Source organism: Lathamus discolor, chromosome 2 (assembly GCF_037157495.1).
Source record: "Lathamus discolor isolate bLatDis1 chromosome 2, bLatDis1.hap1, whole genome shotgun sequence".
In the NCBI taxonomy this organism is placed as follows: domain Eukaryota; kingdom Metazoa; phylum Chordata; class Aves; order Psittaciformes; family Psittacidae; genus Lathamus; species Lathamus discolor.
This window is the reverse complement of record NC_088885.1, coordinates 118,723,931-118,747,422: the sequence shown is the minus strand read 5'-3', so window position 1 is coordinate 118,747,422 and position 23,492 is coordinate 118,723,931. Positions and strand designations below refer to the sequence as shown.

Here is a 23,492-nt window from a genome sequence, read left to right as displayed (position 1 = left end):
ACTATCCTGAACTCCAGGTTTCACCCCAATATGGCAAACTATGCTTCTAGTTATCTCAGGTGGAAATGGTGAACTCTTTTATTTCTTTGTTTAGAAGTAGGCATTTGGAACACATTTATGTAGTGTCACAGGTGAAAAACTTTGAAGAAGAAACTGCTTCTGAAGCCTGGGAATCTCAGCAAACATGTTTTGGTTGCTCAGTCCTGAAGCAGTAAGGAGGACTAAGTAAAGATGTGCTATTAAGCTATGCATTAGAAGGAGGTATGTAGGATTCTTTGCTTTGTAATAAAAGGTGATGAATTTTAAAGTCTTTATCAGCGTACCTGAAAACAGGTCTAGCATATGGAACTGGTATGTAGAAAATATTCCTTTCGGCTTTCAATCCATGCCATCATGTGAAGAGGCTAGATAGATTTTCAGATGAGAAAAACAAATCCAGTGCAGAAGAAAACAGACTGGGAAAGGAATGTACAGGAATTACACCCTTGTATAACAATCACGGTCAAGGTCATTTGATCACACAATTTGTGCTGATATGTGTGTTGCTGTTTGTGACCCTGCTGTTTGTGGAGTGCCGTAAGCTTCAGTGCATCTTCTGAGAGTAACGTAATACTGTGTGTGCTATTTGGTGTGTTCAGGTGACTGGATGTGGAGGAAGAGTGAGATCAAGCACACACTTGGAATCTTGTATAAACAGCTGTTGAAGGCCTAAACAGGAGGATCAGGGCTTGGGCTTACATCAGGCTTGACAAACATTTTCTGCCCAAGTAGGTCAATGCATTTCAGGTTAAGTCAGTAGTTGTAGCTGTTTACGTTCATTTGGCTTAACGTTAATCCTGTGGTCTGTTCCTTGTTCCATTGCTATATTACAAAGAACCTTGAAGTATGCTTTGTGGAGTGCATTACATCAGAGAGCTGACTGTACTTGTTTTTGTACTTGTTTCTGTTTAACTTGAAGAGCTTCTTGAAGTGATCTGCTGAGCAGTAGGCTAGAAGTGAATGTTTTTGAGTGAGATGAGTCTATAGACTTCAAAAACATGCATTTCCGATAGAGTTTTCCTTAATGCACCAAGTAGTATGTTACTATATCCTGAAAACAACAGTTTTCCTTTTTTTTTTCTGAACTGTTTGGGGTAACAAAACAAATAGCTGTGAAAGAGAAGGCAGTTCAAGTAGTATCTAATTTTCCAAAGCACTTAGACTTTTTATTGCCTTCAGTAGCAGTTTAGCAGTGGGGCGTATATATGAAAGTTTAAAAAATGTTTGAAAATGCTTCGTGCTGAAATACCTCTATGTCCCACAGTATTCTGTTCTTGTATTACATTTTTTGTAGTCACCTACTACAGTTACTCCAACACACGCTTCAGATCTTGGTTTTCTCTAGTCTGCCTGGTGAAGTTAATGTTACCATTTCTCTTTTACTTTCAGATAGTAATCAATCATTCTGTTTATTCAGGAGGTCCTGCTGAAATCTTACACTTGGCTGTTTCGCTTGGAGTTGAATTTCTTCTTGGTGTGGCACTGTTACAGTACTTGGGAGGAAAGGGGAAGCTGAAGTAAAATTTGAGTCCTTTTGTTGTAGGAGTTGGTGGATGGGACAAGAACAGGTAAAACATGATCTTGAGTTCATTACAGCTGCAGGAGTGGCACAAATTGTGCCTGAACAGAAGGAGGTCTAACACTTGGTTGGTGGCCTGGAAAATTTAAACCTTTCCTGATCAGAGTGGTGTTGCTGATTTATACTATGAGTAAACTGAAACTGTTAAATGAACTAAAGTGTTTCAGGCCCTCGTGTGCATTTGTGGTTAATTCCATCCTATTGCCAGTCACAGACTATTCCTTTTGGGGGAAGCTTAACAGCTGACTCCTATGTCTATATTAATGCGTAGCTCAGTGATGCATTGTCTCTTCTCCTTCCTGGGTTAAAGGAGAAGGTTCACCAAGCAATTTTGTATGTCATCTGATTTTTAAAATAATGTATTGCAGTCTTGATTCAGTGTGGTGTGCTGCAGACTGGTACCTTAGTGAAAATAGTTCTGAGGAGGAGGCTAGAAATATGTCTGATCCCGTTTATATTTTTTCTTCTGTTTTTAATCCTTTGAAGCAACATAAAAGTCAAGTTAGTAGTCTCAAATAACTTGTATTTTTAAGGAGTCATCTCTGTGGAGTCAGGATGTATCAGTATCGCAAGATACTGTATTTGTAAGATACTTGACATTGCGTGGATTTAACAGAGGCAAGGTTTTGTCTGTCAAATTAATTGGTTACCTTGCTAGTATGGTATTTAATCTGTATTTAAGAGAGTGCGCAAGTCCTTAGTGACCTAAAGAATTAACTTGAAGAGCAAATGTAGTTGTAAAAATTCTGGAACATGCAAAACTTATGTTCGAGAGCTGTTAAAAAAACCACTTGGCAAACCTTCTATCTGGTTACTAACTTCTTGGAGTTCTGTGTAGCTTGTGAAATAGATTCACATAGCTAAAGAACACCTGTTCGATTAAAGTGACAGTACTAAAAATAAATCAGAAATTATGATGAGGAATTAAAATCGGTTACAAATTAGGTCAGAAACAGGTCAGAGTTGTGATACAGTTCTGTGGATTTTTGCAGGAATTGGAAAGTGTGAAATTTAATTTTTATTGTGAACATAAACTGCAAGATGAAGTGTTTCAACTTGTGAAAAAATCATGAATAGCATGAACAGGGTTTTTAAATTGTAATTGGTCTTAATCAGTGAACTAACTTTTTTATTCAAAACTGTATTGAAATTTTAATTCCTAACCTATATGTTTTTGTTGGATTCTTTATTCCAGAGATTCCTGAGGGTAAAGATAGTTGCTGTATTTTGTTATGCGCTCTTCCTTTCTTCTGAAATTTATATAGCTTTTGGTGTAGTATGTCAGAATGCTGCGTGTGCTCTTCGTGAATTGCATTTTAGGTATTTGTAAACTTCACAGGATGCCCTCTGTGAGCTTTGTAGCTATGTAGAAGTTTTATCTTAGTATGTTCTGCTCTCTTTATTTTGGTCCTGGGTCAGCTATCACAAGAAAACCTTTGATTAACTTGTGCTTTTTCTCTGGGTGTCCTAGAATAGCTTGTGAGGTGGTTTCTTATGTGTATTTAAAACAGTAGAAAATGTATCTGACTTCACACATCTGTTGTGTCTGTTAAAAGCAGGTATTTTACTTTCATAAGGTAAAAGTTTAGAAACATAAAAGCATTGAAGGAAAGTAAAATATAAAAAAATACTTATGTGCAGCACAAGAGGTCACTTTTCATGAAAAGCTGTTTAACTTCCTAGGATGTTTTGTTTTTTAACAACACCTTCCACTTTTTTGCTGTATCACGTAGCTGTAGAGTCCAGAGTAGAACACACGGTTGATTAGCGAAAGCAAGCCAAAAGCAAGAGACCTAAAAAGCAAGCAGTATCACTGCCTACATAATGTCACCTTTCCCAGCCAGGAGCAGTGTATCCAGAATAAGACCCAAACTTCAACTCTTCTTCCCAACTAGCCACTGTTCTGCTGTATAAGCATCCTGTTCTTGAGAAGGAGGCTCTTGTTTTCTCGCCAACATTCCTCAGTGTCATGCTACATACCAGTTGTTTTCTGTTCTTGCCTGTGAGATTTTGCGTGATAACCGTTAAAGAAGGTGAAATGTTCGGCGGGTGTCATCAGCAGGGAACCTGTGATACCACAAAAACTTTAGCTGACAGATAATACCAGGAATTTAAAATTATAAAATATCTGAAGAAGTTAATTCTGTTTTAGTGTAATGGCTATATTTAAATTAGTAAATGTTATTTATGGGAAAGAAATTTTATGTGAGATTACTAAAGACATTATTTGATGGAAACGATAAAGTCTTAGGTTGGAAGAACAGCCCTTTCACGTCTGATGGGTTTGTGTATGTCTGCTCACCGGATGAGTGTAGATAGTTGGTGAAGTTCTCCATCTGCTGGTGCTGGTGGTGAATGCATTCTGCAGGTAGGGCTGGAAGGGGTATTCCTGTTTTTCAAATGTAGCTGCAGCATTGGTCTCAAAGTATTCAGTTCTTGCATTTGCTTTTTCAGTTAAAATTATTTCCAAACATTTCTCAAGACAATAATGAACCTTTTTAGGGTGATTCTCTTGCAAAATCTCTTGCTTTAGTCGCTGTAGGACTTGCTATCTATCACTTGGTTCAGTAGTTGATTGAGCTTTTAGGTGTGATGCAAGTGCAGACAGGAAGGGCTGGAATATATTTGTAAATTTTCTTTTTATTTTTTTTTTTTACTTAAAATTCTCCCTCAAGTTCCATATTTCTGTCTAAATTGTCCCCCATTTTTTTCAGAATCAGAAAGGGACATTCTTATGCAATTAAACATGCACAGGCCTACTGTCTGCTGTGGAACACGAGGATGTTAAGTGTGAAAATTGTGTTGCAGTGATCACCAGAATGTAAAATTGGGAATTGGCTTCATTCTGATAACTTAAATGAGCTTGTGCATCTGGATTGTGTTTGAGTTCCTGACTCTCAAATTTGCACAAATAGGCATGTACAAAACAGGAATTTGCTGAATTGCATTGGAGTGTTCTCAGATGAAAGATTGCATTCGTACTTTAAAAAAAGTGCTTGGTGAAATATGCTTGTTTGAAGAGGCAGGGGGAATTTATTTCAAGGGTGATACTCAGCAATGCAGTTAAAGAGTCAGCATGTGTCCAGGTTTTTTTGTTTGTTTTGTGGTGGTTTTGGTTTTGTTTTTTTTTTTTTTTTGTGTACCTGTGTTTATCCTTCTTTAACAAAGTTACCTGGAGCATTCATCAGGCTCATGATGGTCTTTTCTTTTGGCTATCTAAACTGACTTTGTAATTAATGTTAACAATTGGCTCAGTATAGGTACTCTTATTTGTCTAAAAGTGGTGGATTAAACTTTCTTTTCCTTTGTTCAAGTCTTCTGTTGCTATTTTACTGATAATTCATGCTACATTAGAATTTTAACATCTGGATTTTAGGTGTTTAGTGATTAATAATGTAGTAACTGCAGGTAAAATACAGTTCTGAAGGAATAACTTTGAAGTGAATATGCTCCATAGAATTAATGAAACTTGCTAATTCTTAAGTGCCAGCAAGTTCTTGAAAACTTTTAGGTACTTAAGGAATTCGTGCTCTCCTAGTGAATATTGCAAGCAGGAGGAGCTCAGATATGCAGAGGGATTTCCTGTGCTGAACCCAAAACAGAGTAATGTGGGTTTGTGTCTGCGCTGGTATTCTAGTTCAGCTCAGAATTAAACACCTGAGAAGCATTTCCTGGACATCACTACTCACCTGGCTTTGTCTCCTACTGAGGGTTGATTTCGGAGCATATAAATCCATTTTCTTTCAACTGTAGCTAAGTTGATAACATGCTCCCAAGTGCTATTGGGCACTTAGTTCTCAGGATGGGACTACAGCTAGTCCAAAGGTAGTTGCTGTTCCCCCCAGATATATGTAATATATGTGGTTCTTAGCACTGTAGCATTTTCAGTGTCTGTGTAAACACTTATGTTGCATTACTAATGCTAATGTAGGTAGCCTGTGTGGACATAATAAAACCAAGCTGAAAAATGTTGAAGGGCAGAATTTTGATTAAATACTAGCTGTCCTGACTGTTGGTAGTTCTGCTTCCTAAAGTGATCCAATACTAATAATATTTCATCACCTTCTAAGAGTTGTTGGTTTGTTTCTCTTTTGAAACTTAAGTTATGTAAACATATCTATTTTCCAGGATTCATTTGTGATGTGCTTCTGAAAGAAGAACTGAGAATCCATTACATACTTCCACTTTTGGAAAAACTCTTCCCCTAATGTATTTTGCAAACTAATTGAATTATCATAGAAATTCAGCATGGGAGGAGCCGTGAGTGCTGGAGAAGACAACGATGACTTAATTGATAACTTGAAAGAAGCGCAGTACATTCGCACTGAGAGTGTGGAGCAAGCCTTCAGAGCAATTGATCGTGGTGATTATTATCTGGAAGGACACAGGGACAATGCTTATAAAGACCTGGCCTGGAAGCATGGAAATATACACTTGTCAGCACCCTGCATTTATTCTGAAGTCATGGAAGCACTGAAGCTTCAGCCTGGATTGTCATTTTTAAATCTGGGTAGTGGAACCGGATACTTGAGTACAATGGTGGGATTAATACTAGGTAACTTCAACCTTTTAATACACTGTTCCTCCACTATACAGGGTTGTACAAGTCCTTTAAAACTTCACTTTTTCTTCTTTAAAAATGACAGTGCTACACTTAGGACTAGGTGTTTGAGATGTGTTGTTAAGATACTGTATGTTATGTACGGGCTGTTTGCTGACACTGTTGTTCAGTGTGAATTCATGGAGTGTTCTGGAAGAGGTAGTTGTTCCTGTTTGCCTTTCTGTAGTCTAAAATTCTGATTTGAGTGGAAACTGTTCTTTCGCTTAAAAGGAAAAGGCATAAAGGAACAATTTAAGAAGTATATTTAGAATACAGAGCATATTTACCAATAAATAGTTCTATTTTTTACAAATCAATTTCATTACGTGAAATAACTTCATTTATTTTAGTATGTAGTTTTGATATGTGTAAATTTATTGACTGTATTACATGGAGTTTTCATACCTGGAGTATTGTGTGCACTTCTGGTGTCCTCAAAATAAAAAGGACATGGAACTGCTGGAACAAGTCCAGAGGAGAGCCACGAGGACGATCAGGGGACTGGAGCACCTCCCGTATGAAGATAGGTTGAGGAAGTTGGGGATGTTCAGCCTGGAGAAGAGAAGGCTGTGTGGAGACCTCATAGCAGCCTTCCAGTATCTGAAGGGGGCCTATAGGGATGCTGGGGAGGGTCTCTTCGTCAGGGACTGTAGTAACAGGACAAGGGATAATGGGTTAAAACTTAAACAGGGGAAGTTTAGATTGGATATAAGGAGGAAATTCTTTCCTGTTAGGGTGGTGAGGCACTAGAATCGGTTGCCCAGGGAGGTTGTGAGTGCTCCATCCCTGGCGGTGTTCAAGGCCAGGTTGGATGAAGCCTTGTGTAGGATGGTTTAGTGTGAGGTGTCCCTGTCCATGGCAGGGGGGTTGGAACTAGATGATCTTGAGGTCCTTTCCAACCCTAACTATTCTATGATTCTATGATTTTCTTAGTTGCAGAAAGTGTTGACAGGTACTACACGAGTTTTTGCATCTCTATTTATATACACAGCTGAGGTGTGAAGAGTTGGTTTGTTAATTGTGAATTAGTTACTTTGTGTCATCTGCTCTTATTTTTTAAAGAGTAGAAATTATCCCTAGTAGTATATAACAAAAGTGATTTGTTGGCATCTCCAGCAGTGTCTTTTGTTCCGGTTAATACCTATCAGTTCAAAACATTCCACTGTTCACTTGTTGAAACAGGAATTGTATTTATTCCTAGGTAAAAATAAACTAAAAAAAGATAATCTATTCTATTAGTGGGTTTTTTTTTCCCTTTTCAAGATTGCTTCTGTTTAGGAGTACTTACTTCTAATTAGATTGTAAGTTCAGCAGTCTATTCTGTTATTAAAACAATTAATAAATACTGCTGCTTTTTTTTTTCCTCTAAAGTCTTTGCCTCAGGGTGGCAAGTAACGGTCTTCATTTATTTCTTCGTCATGTGGAAAGCTTTATTATTGCATTATTCTTTCTTAGCTATGATATTTAAAAAAGAAAATGTGCCTTATATATTGCAGTTGTGTAATAATCTGACAGCTTTTGAGTGGCTGTTGGTTACTGTGGAATGCTTCTCTGTTTGACCTCCTTACCAAGCAGAATTCCTGTCCTTCAGAATATTCTATGCACAGTTGAAGAAATTAAACAGGAAAAGACTTGTCTTCCACAGGGGGTGAGATTGGCTGATAGCCTCTGAGGAGCACAGTTACGCTGCAGACATTCCCACACAGCCAGCTCAGGTGCTGATACTTTTCTAGGAGTGCTGAGGAGCCTGGAGCAGGTGGTTGCTCAGCTACTTGCAGAGTAGACTTCCCATATTTCTGTAGTGCTGTACCTAGTCTTTGAAGTCTACTTGGTATTAGAATGTGGTTGGTTTGAGTACTAGGGTGAGACATGGATGGTATAAAGACAATTTGTGTGCCTTTATTTTCTTACTCTGCTCCATTTGATACAATTACTAGTTACATATAATCATTATTTTAGTGTAAGTTTTAAACCAGGGAACAGCTGTTTTGACCAAAAAAAAAAAACCCCAAAACCAACCCAGATGAAATTTTCTGACAAACTACAGGTATTTTTAAAAGTTCCCATATTTTTAAAACCAGTTTCAGTGTATGCTGTAATTAGTAACAGAACCATGTGGGTTTTGACAGTAGTCGGGTATCTTTCAATTTGACAACATAGTGAGTAGTATTTCTGCCACATTGGCACTGTCAGAATGGCTAGATTAAATTAGCAAATAATTCAAAGCTGGTAAACAACAAGTATAGCAGCATACTAAAAAACCTCCTCCACTCCATTAAGATTAAATTAACTGTTGCTGGTATTATAAAAATGGAAATGTGGTTCAGACTAGATAGCGGAATTTTTAGCATGTTATGCTGAAAGAAGCCAGTTGACAAAAGACAGTAGCAGCGAAGTTTGTTTCACACTTTTAAGACTAGCTGACTTAAATGTACAGCTGTGATTTTTTTTTTTCTGGTAAAAGAGAACATGTTTATCGTATTTCTGTTCAAATTACAAATACTGTGGTGTATCATTACGTTGTGTTTTGTATTCATAGATTTAATTCCAAGCTGATGGAGCGACTGACATTTACAGGTTTTTAGTTCTTTGTTTTTCAGAATTGAGTCTTGAAAGGAATGTATATGTGAATTTTGGGATGGATGATGTTGTTTCATTTTTTAAATTTAATTTTAAATTAATGGCAGTAATTTTTTAATTAAAGTGCTTTGGATGCTGTTGTGTGCTCTAAAACTAACTACACTGCTTAGAAACTTCATAGGCTTTTGCTATGCAAGTAAATAATTAAACAGTTAGGAAATAATCATGTATCTTAATGGTTTTCTCAATGTGGTAGATAATAACCTAAATTTACAGTAGGTGTGAGTGTCAACAGGAGGTACTTGCTTTCACAGGTTCTAAGAATATTCCTTGGATGATCTCTTGCCTGCCAACAAAGAGCTTTTATAAGCACTGTCTATGGTAACCTAGTGGATTGGTTTTATTTCACCTAGCAGAAATTGTATTATACTATGTTAAGAATTGCAGTTATTCATCAGCTTAGTGGTGTACAATATTTTCTTTCTTGCAGTAAAATGAAAGTTTTCTCAGTAACCCTAAGTCTGTTTTATTAGTGTGTGTCCTAGAAAAGACAAATTGAATTTTGATTGGAGTAACATCTTTGAGCTAAATATTCAGGAAAGATTTAAAATGCTGTAGAGGCTATAAATACAAGGTTTGTTTCATCTTACTGATGTTTACTTTTTCTTCTTCCCCTTTTCCAGTTCTGCGCTCCAGTGACTAGAGTCCCTGGGCTACTTGTGCATGTTAAATATAGAATCCCCACAGCAAATGTGACTATCTGATTCAGATTCCTTCCTGATGTGGATAATCCTCATAATACTGTTATCATTTTTTTTTTCGTTTTGTTTCTGAAAAGTAGCGTTAACTATTGGCATGGTAATTGATTTGGAAATATACTTGGATCAATTGTAGAAAAGCAGTGTTACAGTTGTGATGAGTGAACATAATGTAGCAAATTTCAGTGTTCTAGATGGAAATTAATTATATAAGTAAACAAGAAGCAGACTTCTGATTTTGGAGCCTACAAAATAGAAGAGCAGATGTGGCTAAGAGTTAAAATACTCAGTCTTCCAAATTGTCAAAAGATGTGAGTTTTGACATCATAAAAGTTCAAAATCTAAAGACACAAATACAGGCTAAATTATAATTTGAAAATGCTATATTCCTACTAAAACTGTTGAAAGTTTCTCAGACTTTTCCCCTGCATATTTAAGAAGAAAATTAATTCTATAGAATTGTTTTACCACAGTTCTATCCCTGTTCTTTCATTGATCCTTTGGCCTTTACCTTCCTTGTAAGCTTTGGTAATTCAGATGCAAGAAATAACTTTGTCTGGTAGTGTTTGCAGACTCGTGTGTTTTACATGATGTTAGTACGTTCACAAATGAAAGGTATAATAGTGTTCTATTCAATCATGCTGTGCTTAAAGGAAAAAAAAAAAACCAAACCAACAAGCCAAACCAATAAAAAACACCCTGCTGTTTTTATTTACAGGACCTTTTGGGATAAATCATGGAATAGAGCTTCATTCAGATGTGGTGGAATATGCCAAGGAAAAGCTGGAGAGCTTCATAAAATACAGTGATAGTTTTGATAAGTAAGTATCTTAATTTGTCTAGTTAGCTTTGCAGCAGTGTTTTTGTTTGTAAACTGAATGTGTCATTACTTGAGTTTAGGGAGGGGAGAATAGCATCACACCACCAAAACATAAAGATTCCCGTTTGCGGCACTAGTTGATGAGGTAAGTGCTTAAGACAGCACTCTAGAAGTGTGGGAGTATTTCTGCTGTGTATTAATTAACAAAACCGGTATGTACACATTGGCATGTGTATGTATATGCATGTACATGCATATGTACATGCATACTTAAGAGAATGATGTAGTACATTGGTGTCTTTGCATGTATAGGGTTATTTGTATCTATATGAGTTTTTATTACATAATTGTACATAATCTTTCTGTACAGAATTAACTTTTTCTAACCTATAACTGTTGATGTAGACATGAGTGAATTTATCTTTGTCTTCATGTTTATTACCTGAAAAGATGGACTTACGGGCATTAATTTATTCTCATACACCACTTATTTTTACTGCTGTACTTCTTGGTTACAGGGCTTTGAACCTTATTTGTTCTACTTAACAATTTTTTATTATTAGTTTGAAGCTGACCAGTAATAATCTGGATCTTGGGCCTCTTTGCCTCTGTGAAAGAAAAAGCAAGGGCTGTTCTTCTGTAAAGACTTTTTTCCCTTACAGGCAATAAGTTCTCCAACAGTGGTTATAAGGTAGCTTCTGAAAATGAAGAAAAGCTTTTGCAGTGTAGTAGCCTAAGAATTGCATCCGCTACACCTTCTCCTCAGCAGGCAGCAGAAACAATTCTATCCCTTTACCTCTGTGCTTTATGAGCTGCTGCACTCTTGGTTATGTTGGCTGGAGCTCAGTCCACTTTTTCCATACCCTAAACTTTGGGAGCTGTGGTCTGGCCACAGGCCTTAATCCTTAATGCTCCTAAGTAACAGAAAATTATCATCCTGTTGTTACCTGTATCTGAATGAAATTCTCTACTTATGATATTGACTAGGTGATTTTAGTACTGTTTCTAAAATAAAATTATGTAAGAGAAAATGCGTGTGTTTCATTACTACTTTAATTTTTATACAGGCACTTGTTAGATGAGTTTAATACATAACAGAAGCCAGAATAAATAAAAATTACTTCAGTAAGGAGCTTTATGATGTACTTCATATAATCCATCTTTAAAAAAAGTGTGTGAAATGTAGTTACTTATGATCATTAATAATATTGCAGTAGTGGCTGTTTTAAGTTAGATCTGTTTCCCAGCTAGTCAGTTCCTGTACTCCTGCATTCCTGTAAGTTTGTCTGTGAGACATACAAAAAGCTGGTTTTGATTGAAATGTCTTTCCAATCTGGTGATACATTTATGTACAGACATAGAAATTGAGTGAAGGGGTAGCAAGGAAATGCTACTATTGTTTAAGCAAAATCTGATTAGGATGTTTCTGTAAATGAGTATCAGAGTACTGAGGTTGATAAACTTGGCAGAAGTGAATGTCAGAGTTGCATGTATATGGTGTTTGAAGAAGTGATCATACATAGTAAATGATCTAAATACTCTTAAAGGGCAGGTGGCATATTTTACTCTGGTTTAGCAAATATCAGCCGTGGGGGCTGTTACAAATGCTTGTCTGCTGTTTGCAATAATAGTTAAATTGATCTTTAGTTCTACAGTGCTATTCCAATGAGGGGGAGAAGTTAGCAGGTCGGTTAATATGATCTAAACTTCATTTGTATGTTATATCTTGGCATATGCTGTTTAACAATCCACTTTTTCCTCACAGGAGCAAAATACTAAGCAATGGCTACAAAAACATCCTCCTCACCAACCTAACAAAAATTATACTTCTGTGAAAGTGCTTTTTGATACAAATCCACTCAGTAGTAGCTGCACTACAGCTGATTGGCTGGTTGAATTTTGTGGTTTCGGGGGGGATTTGTAACTTGTCTACACAGCTGATTCTAACTGCTTTCTGTGTAAATACTGTATTTTAATGTAGCTAATGAAGATGATGTGTGAGTTTTTCTGTGGTGGGGTCTTTGTATATTCTACTGTAAGCAAATTTATACATCATGTTTTCAGTTTTAATCTGCCTCTCAAAGTAATGTGCTCGGGGTCAGTATGTCTGGTTTAGATTCTTGTTTCAGTAACTTTTTCCTGCATCTTCATTTATAAGTAGAAAATATTTACCCAAAATTGTGTCGACTGTGGCATCTGAACTTAACTGCTGGATTGGTCAGTTTAGTATTTGGACAAAAGACCACTCAAGTTAAAGGGAGTGTGGTGTCTGTCTGCTGTTGAATGCTGGTGTATCTTTAGCAGGTGTCCTTACTGTTTGAAAATAGATTTTATGTGGCTGACTGGTATGAATGAAGTTAATTGTCTGAACTGATGTGTGTGTGTGTGATGGGAGAAAAATGTCTTAAACTTGCCAGCAGCTTCTAATGAGGCATGTGGGGGACAGAAGGAGCATAGAGACCACGTTCAGTTTTCCTGGCAGTTAGTGGAGTTACGTGGATGGGGGGAATTCTATAAAACTTTGCATTGCCACTTCCCAGCACTCTTTGTTCAGTATATAATATTCTTCAGTCTGGTCTGAATACACTCAGCCATCTTATTTTGAAACAAACAGTGCGTTTAACCTTATGGGTACATACATACAGGCGAGCTTCAACCTAAATAAATGTTTTGAAACTTTATGGTGTTCCTTTGCTTGGTGCACTAGGCCATTGGCTTTGCATCTGACTTTTGCGTGGAGCTGGGTCATAATGATTTAAGCAGGTTTTCACCTGATGAGATGAAATACTACTTTGATGCCATTTTTACTGGGGAATGATCCAGTGCTTTGTGGCATGACTTTTTTCTTGATTTCTGTAAGAGTATTGTTGGAATGTAATTAAAACCTTTTTTTTTTTTTTTAAATGATTGGGGTGGGTGCATGACCAAAGACTGGAAGCAGTGTAAAAATAGCATGTCCAGAAGGATCTGAGACTCTCTGTGCTTAAAAGGAGGGTTGTCTACCTCTGGAAACGGGACTTCTCTCAGTTTTGGCCTCTTGAGCTGTTCATTGGAGGAAAGGGTTTTCAGATGCCTGTTTCAGAAAGAGAAATGATTCCAGTAATCATTTGTATCTGTATCCATATCCCACCAATCTATAAAAATAGTTTTCTTCTAAATGGAGGTGGAGTTGTTCATTCTAAGAGGTAAAATGCTCTCTTGGGTTTACTTGACAACGTATGTTTGCCAGTAGAAGCAAAGGAGGAGTTCCATTTGAAAGTGTTGTCATGGTTGAGGTGCAAAGATTTTAGGTGTACACTAAAGAAAGTTGTCTGAGTCTGAAATATGTGTAAGGCTCTCTTTGTTCTTAAAACCTTCAGGGAGTGCATGCCGACTAAGGGGGAAAAAATCATTCCTTAAGAAGGCGTTATCTGAAACACGTATGTGCAAGTACCAGGCCCCGCTTCACCTGTTTATTGAAGGGGAATGTGTTGTCTTTTCTGCTCCCAGTCAACTTCTAGACCTAGAATATCCAGCTTGGAGAGAGAGCCACAGGGCAAGGCTAGGTTGCCCATCTTCTAGCACCCTATCAAAAACCAAACCTGGGTAAGCTGGTGAAGTCTCTGCTGTGAAAGAAAATCAACCCTTCTCAGGATCAAAAGAAACCACTTCAATGGTAAGTGACAAGAACCCTAGTACTACTTCTGGGATAACTGTTACGGGTGAAACTTCTTCCTGAAGTCTGTAGTAGATTGTGTTGGCATTGAAAAACAGTATGCTTAATATTCCAACAGAATATTCATTTGTCTTCATTGAAATTCAGGCCTCCTGCTAGGACTTTGAAGGCTCACTTTCTTTTCGTTGAAGCAGATTTGAAATGGAGAGTTTGGAAAGTTCCTTCTATATACACAAAATAAAGCTCCTTCCTTCCTGTGCAGCTGGTTAATCATTGCAGTGGAGGTCTAAGCAGGCAAATCAAACTGTCTTCAAAGTTCACTGACTTTCTAATTTTAAAGCTTATTGATAACTTAGTCTTAGTTGCAAATAGTGTAACTAATTTTTTTTTTACTGGTGAATGAATTCTTGCTGTGGTTTAGTCTTAACTGGAACAACACAGGGACTAAAAGAATGCCAGTGGGATTCTTGGATGCCAGAGATAATGTTAAATAAAAAGGAAGATAAACTTCTGGAATATTCCTTCTTTAATTTGGACATATTAGAAGTAATATTTCGAGTCCTACACCTTGCAAACCAAAATTCTCAAAAAATGACAATGTAATCTACTCTTACCTAGGAAGGAACTAAACCTGCGTTTTTAAAGCATTTAATAGTTGCAGAAATACATATTTTTGCCCCCCTCAGAACCATGCGTAAAATGTCTTCTAGAAATAAGCAACATTGTGGAGACTGCCTTTCTTTGGAAATCTGTTATTGTAACAAGTTTTGGTAGTAGTACGAACATCTGTTAAATTAAAGCAAGTGAAGACGACACTTGGTGCTTGTTCCTGTAAAATCTGTTGCTTCACAAAACATGACAATTTTGACCTATAAAAAACATTGCTTCAGTAAAAGAAGAAAGCAAATACTCCTCTGTTTATGTAAACAAATAGGTTGTTTTCGAGTCTTCTGTCCATGGATATATTAGGGCTCTGACAATAAACTGAAGTGACAGAAATTTTTTCTAGTACCAGTATTCCTATATGCTTTAAAAAGTATCCCTTCAGTACAATTCTTCATTTTGGTACCATAGTAGCAAAAAATGAAGTTTACAAATTTTAACCAGTGTTGAAGGGAGAGTGAGATAAGTCTTAAAAGCCAGTGTTTCAGTTTTTCTTAAGAAAAAAAGAATAATGTGTTTGTTTCAGTTGAGTGAAAGTGATGACTGTCAGAAATTATAAAAAGGGTGAGGTTATATAATAGACAAGCAATTTTATTCATAAGAACAATATAATGGAAGACAATTTTATTTAAAAATGAAGATGACACATGCAAGCAAAGTATAGAGGTGCAGGTTTCTTACTGCCTGGAAGCTGAAAATAATGTTAGAGGCAAAATTACTAAATAGAAATTTTACCAGCATCACTTTAGTACTGATAAAAATAATATTATTGTGATTAGATACAGGGGACTTAAAAGTTGTCATTGTAGGTTTTGTTTTGTTTTCAAAGATTGAATATTTTTGTTTTCATTTGTTCTAGAATTTGTAGTTTACATGCAGAAGGTCTCACAAAGAACAGTACTAATAGGTAAAATGTAACTTTTCCACAAAATGTGCCGGCAGTCGCTGAATATGCATTTATATGTGAACCAAAGACTGGTTCAAAGATGTTGAAAAAATGCTTGAATACAATTGAATGGAAAATGGAGAGGAAAAAAAGAACTTTCCATCTTATTGTGCTGTTGTCTCTAATAGGGAAGAACAGTCTTTAGAAATTGTATTCCCCTATTAGCTGGTGCAGGTTTACAGTTTCTTGGATAGTGATTTTATCTTAAATAGACATCACTGGCAGGATATAACGTGGGAAGTATTTATTAAGGAACAAATGGGAAAACCTTTTCTTGCAGTGTATAAGTACCACTTTTAAATCCGATTGATACACTAGTTCTGAAGCACTTTTACGGTCAAGTAAAAGGAGAAGGCCTAATGAAGCATAGAAATTGGAAAGCGTTTCATTATTCTGTTCCATCTTCTTGTGGCATCTTGTATTGCACAAAGCTGTGTGAGTATTGACCTTTGTATGTGGTTCTCAAAGAAGATAAGTTTTGTGTCAGTTTATAACCTGAAATATTGGCTGAATTACCTGAACACTTCTTCACAGTTTCTTTCAGTGAATGCATCAGTACTTAAATAGGTTCTAAGAGTACTTGGAGTAAAATTACCAATTTGGTAAATTGTTCTGACATAGGAGAGGCTCTGAGAGGCTTGTCTTTTTAATGCAAACGGACAAAGGAGTCAGAACTTTCTAGATTAAATTATGTGGGGCTTTTCAGTCCTTATCTTAAAATAACTGCAGGAAACACTAATTTTTCAGCTGCTGTAGCTGTGTTTTAGAAAGATAGGCCAGTGTTTTGTAGGTGAAAAGAGTAAGAAACTTCTAGACCAATCTACTAGTTTTATTTTCTCTCCCTTATTCCACTATCTTGAGGAGTCCTTTTGTATCAGATATTGGTCAGCAATATATTAGAATTAGAAGAGCGGTATGTTAGTTTACGATAAAAGTAATTGTTACTTCTTTGTCACAGTAGCATAAATAGTCTAATGTTCTATTATAAGTTTTCACAGTCTACACATTTGCAAATTAATTTCGGGGTCTGGTTATTAATGTATTTGATTTAAGGGAAGTTTCATGTAAAGCTAATTTTATTAGTTCTTACTTTGGATTTACGATTCTATTTTGGAATATCTATTAAAACCTGGTTTTGTTTTGTTTTCTTCTCCGTGATTTTTAATGAAATTTGCATTGCAGTGCTTTCGAATTCTTTGTTCCATTGTAGTAGCACTGTAGATTAAATGGCAAGTGTTAACTTGCCAAGCTTTTCTTACACGTCATTAAAGTTGAAGAGTAGTCCTTTGTGCCTAAATTTAAATACATGAGTTTTTTACTAGAGGGAATGGCTGGATGAACTGGAATAGGCTTTCTGTTAAGGGCTGTGAGCAGCAAGCTGAGATAAAAGTGTGTTTAGTAAACATGGGGTAGGCTGAAGAGTACTGTTAGGTGATATTCTGGTATGAATGTAGTGGTTCAGAGGTGTAAATGTAGTTGGACTGGTGCTGGTTTTTAAGAACTAATTAATTTTTCTCCCAGCAAAAGACAGGCATAAGTTGTTTAAGTGGTTCCTCAATATTGTACTTTTTAAAGCATCTTGTAACATCTTACTGTTTCCTTCAAACATGGGCCTGTGAATGTTGAAAATTGGTTTTTCCTTAAATTATTTGATTTTTTTTTCCTTCTATTGAACTCGTTCCTTTTTAAAGAATCGAGTATGTATTTGCTCCTAGTTTCATCTTGAAGAGACATCAGAATAACATCCTGCACTCATGAAGGTTGTATAGGTAGAATTGCTTAGCCCAGGAAGCATCCTGTACATCTTCAGAGTTGGAAGTAATTAAAGGGTCCGTTCTCTGGGTGGTTATTATGGTAGGCGCAATGAATTAACCCCCCTTTAAAACAACCCCTGCTGTTAGGCTAGATTATTGTACTATTTTCTCTTTTTTTAAAAAATGTCTTGCAATCACACAAGTATTAGATTGGTGGATATGGATACAAGAGCAACAAACTTTTTAATCTTAGTTCTTCATCTGTGTGCTGTCTTTTAAATGGATGTTCATTTTATACCAGAGTGTAATGCTTCATTGTATTGACATCTGTGGGGAATCTTACTTAAAAGATCATGGTCAGTAAATCAGTAAATCTATGACTTGGTAATTTTTGTAAGTTGCTGCAGCAGACAGAAGTGCTCTTAAAATTCTACAGATTTTTTTTTTTTTTTTTTTTTTTTTTTTTTTTTTTACGTTTAGTTGGGATAAAAATACCATGGCTGTTTTGAGGATGAACTTGAAATGTTTGAGGGACAGATTACAAAAATTCAAAAAATGGAAGGGACAGAATCAGGTCAACAGATGTTCTGTGCGCTTGAAACTGTTTGATTACCTTGGACCATTGCTAAATGTGATCTGTGTGTGCTTAAATTTATCCTGTGACAAGTGCTCATTTAAACAAAAGTGCTCATTTTCTGTTGCTATGTTCTGTTGGCAGTTGGTTCTCTCATAATTAAGATAGCAGGTTCAGCTGAAGAACCTAATGTGATTAAAACTTCTCCAGATTGTTCCAGCACTTAATTATTCCTTATTTTTGGCATCTGATGTATGAAGTAAAGAGTTTTTTCGTGTTACCTATATAAAGGTCTGCAAAGACACCCTCTCCATTTGGTGGAGATAAACAAATGGCAAAGAACACTTGGCATTTCTTAGTTCAGTTTCAACTCAGTAACCAAAAAAAAAAAAAAAAAAATAATTGTGGTATTATCTCATCTTGATAGATAGCTTATGCGATTGTCAATACTGCATGTTAAAGCAATAAGCAGTTTATTTTCAGCAGTTTCATTAATCTAATAAAAGATAGCATTGAATGTCTGAAGTGTTCTGATATCCCAAAGGCAATAGGAATAAAATCAACTTGTTTGGTATAGTGACAAGTAGGATTAAAAGAATTTGGGTTTGATTAGGGCAAGTTCCATAGTAAAACAGTGTGCTAGATAGGACTTTCATACTGTAAGACTAACAGGCTTGTGATGCTGCTGGCAGGTATTCTTCAAATTGCTTACTCCCTTGTATTTGCAGTATCTTTGTATTTAAGATTTAGATAGAATCATAGAATAGTTAGGGTTGGAAAGGACCTCAAGATCATCTAGTTCCATCCCCTGCCATGGACAGGGACACCTCACACTAAACCATCCTACACAAGGCTTCTTCCAACCTGGCCTTGAACACCGCCAGGGATGGAGCACTCACAACCTCCCTGGGCAACCGATTCCAGTGTCTCACCACCCTAACAGGAAAGAATTTCCTCCTTATATCCAATCTAAACTTCCCCTGTTTAAGTTTTAACCCATTATCCCTTGTCCTGTCACTACAGTCCCTGACAAAGAGTCCCTCCCCAGCATCCCTATAGGCCCCCTTCAGGTACTGGAAGGCTGCTATGAGGTCTCCACACAGCCTTCTCTTCTCCAGGCTGAAAAGCCCCAACTTCCTCAGCCTGTCTTCATACAGGAGGTGCTCCAGTCCCCTGATCATCCTCATGGCCCTCCTCTGGACTTGTTCCAGCAGTTCCATGTCCTTTTTATGTTGAGGACACCAGAAGTGCACACAATACTACAGGTGAGGTCTCACAAGAGCAGAGTAGAGGGGCAGGATCACCTCCTTCGACCTGCTAGTCATGCTCCTTTTGATGCAGCCCAGGATACGGTTGGCTTTCTGGGCTGCGAGCACACACTGCCGGCTCATGCTCATTTTCTCATAGACCAGCACCCCCAAGAACTTCTCTGCAGGGCTGCTCTGAATCTCTTCTTTGCCCAGTCTGTAGCTGTGCCTGGGATTGCTCCGACCCAGGTGTAGGACCTTGCACTTGTCATGGTTGAACTTCATAAAGTTGGCATCAGCCCACCTTACAAGCGTGTCAAGGTCCCTCTGGATGGCATCCCTTCCCTCCAGCGTATCAACCGGACCACACAGCTTGGTGTCATCGGCAAACTTGCTGAGGGCGCACTCAATCCCACTGTCCATGTCAGTGACGAAGATGTTAAACAAGACCGGTTCCAACACCGATCCCCGAGGGACACCACTTGTTACTGGTCTCCAGCCGGACGTCGAGCCATTGACCACAACTCTGTGTGTGCGGCTGTCCAGCCGGTTCTTTATCCACCGAGTGGTCTATCCATCAAATTGATATCTCTCCAATTTAGAGAGAAGGATGTTGTGTGGGACAGTGTCAAACACTTCGCACAAGTCCAGGTAGGTGACATCAGCTGCTTTACCCTTATCCATCAATTCTGTAGCCCCATCATAGAAGGCCACCAAATTGGTCAGGCAGGATTTCCTCTTAGTGAAGCCATGCTGGCTGTCACCAAGCACCTTCTTGTTTTTCATGTGCCTTAGCATGCCATCCAGGAGAATGTGCTCCAAGATTTTGCCAGGCAGAGGTGATACTGACTGCTCTGTAATTCCCCGGGTCTTCCGTTTTCCCCTTCTTGAAAATGGGGGTTATATTTCCCTTTTTCCAGTCGTCGGGAACTTCACCTGACTGCCATGATTTTTCAAATACAATGGCCAGTGACTTAGCAACTTCATTTGCCAGCTCCTTCAGGACCCACGGATGGATAGATAATTTCCTGATCAACTGATGGAGTCTTTTTTTTTTTTTTTTTATATTTGAGTAAAGCTGAAATTAACTTTGCTTATTTTGAAAATTATTTGGGCAAGTTATTAGAACATTCTCAAAATTGTACTTCAGTCTCAGAAGGTTGTCATGAATTACTGGATTAGATGCATTTATCATCTATTTCTAATTCAGATGTGTATCTTTGTAATAATGGAATCAGTTGAAAATTCAAGGAGTGGGGAAAGAGACTTGGGGCATCACTGGTGAGGGTTATGTTACAGGGGAGTGTGGAGGAATAAGTTTCGCAGTTGTATGACTTAATTAGGTTTGAAAAGCCCGTAATACTCTACTAACTATGATCTCTGTATGCCTTTATTGCTGGTATTTTGTCACTGCTCATACCATAACATGTGAAGCAGTTGGTTTCATGGGAAGCACGAATGAAGAGATTTGGCTTTTGAATGAACTTACTGCTATGACCAGAGGCAGTGAATGACCTTTTACTCCCATTTCTTACTTTTAGCTTTCTGGACAACAGGAAAGCTACATAAGGCAATTACTGAATTGCATATGTTTGAGTGGCAACTAGCATACCAGTGCAGCTGTACCTGTTACCACTGAAGGGCCAGGTGAGCTGAGGGGACCCCCTTATTTTTTATCTGCTATGGACTACAGAGATGTCTTCAGGAATTATATGTACTCCAGTCCCTGCAGTGTTTAGGTTTGCTGTGGGAAATGAGTCTTTTGTTGAAACTTCAGCTGTTGACAAGTTGGGTTGAAATTAGCTGAAGCTATTGGGGAGGGGTATTTTTTTTTGAAGTAAATGGACTAATAAATAGCCAGCTGTTTGGGTCATAAGGCTTGTGTCTCCAAAGAACTGCTAAAAATGGGAGCACAGTCCAGCCAATTTGTTTCCATAGGCAGAGTTGTTCTGTAGTGTTTAACCCATCTCATTCTTACAGGTGTAATACAGAAATTGCTTCTGTGCCTTCATTTGCCCTTCAAGCCATTCTGGTTGCAGGCTATGGAGCTAAATGAGAAATTACCTTCAGCTTTTACAATGTTTGTAAAGTCCACTATGGATTTTCATTCACAGCTTGTGTATAGAGTATTTTGTGTCTGGGGAATATTTTGTGGGGTTTTGTTTTGTCTTGTATTTTCGATTCCTTGGGGAGTTTGGTGTTCCTGCTTGTTTTAAGAGGGTGTGAGACCACTGGTTTCAAGAGCTTTAGGGTAGTTTTTACTAGAGGAAGAAGTTAGGAGTATCTGGTTATAAGTTTGCCATCTTTTAGAGGAGCATTATGAGAAGATGAGAAGTAGTTGTGAAAGTTTCCCGGTTAGGCAGGCAGGTTGTCTTAACTTTTCTACAACTATCCAGAGACTTGTCTCTATATTTAAAACTGCATTTTGGAAAAGTACCATGTTCTCTCTCTCCTTGCCTCCCACCCTCTCCGTCTTGTATTTTTGAAGCCCACAAAGGTACTTTACTCAAACTTTTAAATTTGATGTGGTGATGCTTGACTTTTAAACTGCAGGCAACCTGAAATTAAAGCTGTAGCGTGAACTGCCTGATTGACCTTCACTGAATGTAGAAAGCCATGTGATAGCGCAAGTGCTTATGAAATGAGATTGCTTCTTTAGCGCAGTCATCAATGCCTTCAGTTTCAATTTCTTCACAGCATTTAACCTTGCCTAATGTATTTCTAGGTCTTTCTGTGTTAATCTGAAATTGCTTCAGCCACAGTTCAGGCTGGGCTAACTGCCCAGATGTGTGCAGCAAGGCAGTCATTCTCCACTTCCCTCCCCGCACCTGCTTCGTTTTTCCTCTTGAATCTACCAGATGTGTTCGTAGCTTTCTGTTTTTTCCTCTGGATTTAGAAAAGGAAACGGCATTATGACTGATGGCCACATATAACACTACTGCTATGCAGTAGTTGGTAAAGGATTCTAGTGTCTGTCTCTGAATAAAGTATTATTTTCAGGGTCAAGCATCCTGGAGTCTTGGGGAAAAAATATAGCTCCAGCAAAAACTTCAGTTTAATAGAATTCGGATTTGTTAATGGCAGTGTTGGAGATTGGAAAGTCAGCCAAGCCTTATAGTCAGAGTCCCTAAGCAATGATAGCTGCCAGGTTTTGTTGTAACTGAAGAAATAGTTCTGAATGTTACCAGGTGGTGTACTGGGATTTGCTACTGCTAGGCAAGTAAAACAGCTCTTTTCTGATGACAGTCAGCTGGAAAGTCAGCATTGTAAAATACAGTGGCAACATATATTTGAAGAAGTTTTTAGAAAAGAAATAATTCCTTCTGGATGAAGTTTGAGATGCACTGGGTTTTAATACTGCTGGATGAAGTTTATCAACTGTTTCATGCAACATCAAGGTGTTAGCTTATACTTTCTTTTTTTTTCCCCTCTCCAAAGAAAGCCATAAATCCCTTCTATGAGTAACTCTGTAACCTCTCTTCTTAATTTTAAAGTGCTTGGGGAAAATGTAAAGTTCCTCGCTGAAGGAAATCTTTGGCAAAAAGGTAAATTACTTTCATTTGGATGTCACAGCTGAAGCAGTAAGGTGCTGCAGAGATTTAAAAAATGTCAAAGTATCGGTGTAATGGAGATTATATGCAGCTTTGGCGCTAATGCAGTGTGCTGTACAATGTTCCTTTGGTATTTTATGCAGTGACAAAGTGTACTTTCAGACCTTCCAACGTCTGTATAAATTTAGGTTCATTTAAAAGCAGTTTGGGTAACTTTCATTTGCTGATGAAAATCAGAATAGATGCTTCTGAGATCATTAATATTTTCTTTTTTTTTTTTTTTTTCTCCTTGCTTTACGGACTTTCAAAAAAAGGGGGGTGGGGAGTATTGAACTTTCAGTATTTATTCAACAGCCTGGGTATTGCACATTGTTGGTGAATGTACTGTTGTAAAGACTGTTACTGTACGGCTTGTCAGGTTCCATTATACAAACATATTTGCAGGTAGGAAGTCTGGTGATGCTTGAGGCCTTTTCTCTTTTTCATGATATATAATTATAACTGCTTAAGAGTTTTTCTTTGGTCCCTGATGTGGCAGAAAAAATAAAGAGGTTATTTTCAAAGTAGCATTGCTTTAATACAGACTTTTAAAGTATGTATGCTAATCTTTCTTTATTACATAAAGGAAAATATGAAAGATATTTTTCTGTCTTTATCTGGACTGGCTTTTCTTAAAGATCCTAATTTGAAATTTGTCCCGTCTTTTTTTTTTTTTTTTTTTTTTTT

The 23,492-nt window shown here is 37.4% G+C and overlaps 1 protein-coding gene across 5 annotated transcripts in view; it reads left to right on the top strand.

Moving 5' to 3' along the window:
- Nucleotides 1–23,492, top strand: part of PCMTD1 (protein-L-isoaspartate (D-aspartate) O-methyltransferase domain containing 1) — a 45,337-nt gene that overhangs the window by 12,955 nt on the left and 8,890 nt on the right. For 3 of the 5 annotated variants that reach the window (XM_065668248.1, XM_065668249.1, XM_065668250.1), the window contains exons 2-3: nt 5,747–6,173; nt 10,275–10,377. In XM_065668248.1, coding sequence (XP_065524320.1) covers nt 5,867–6,173; nt 10,275–10,377 — 410 coding nt within the window. In that variant the 5' untranslated portion in view covers nt 5,747–5,866. Of the gene's footprint in view, nt 1–5,746; nt 6,174–10,274; nt 10,378–13,865; nt 14,032–23,492 lie in introns of those variants that run through there. The other 2 variants (XM_065668251.1, XM_065668252.1) reach the window with 2 other exon arrangements.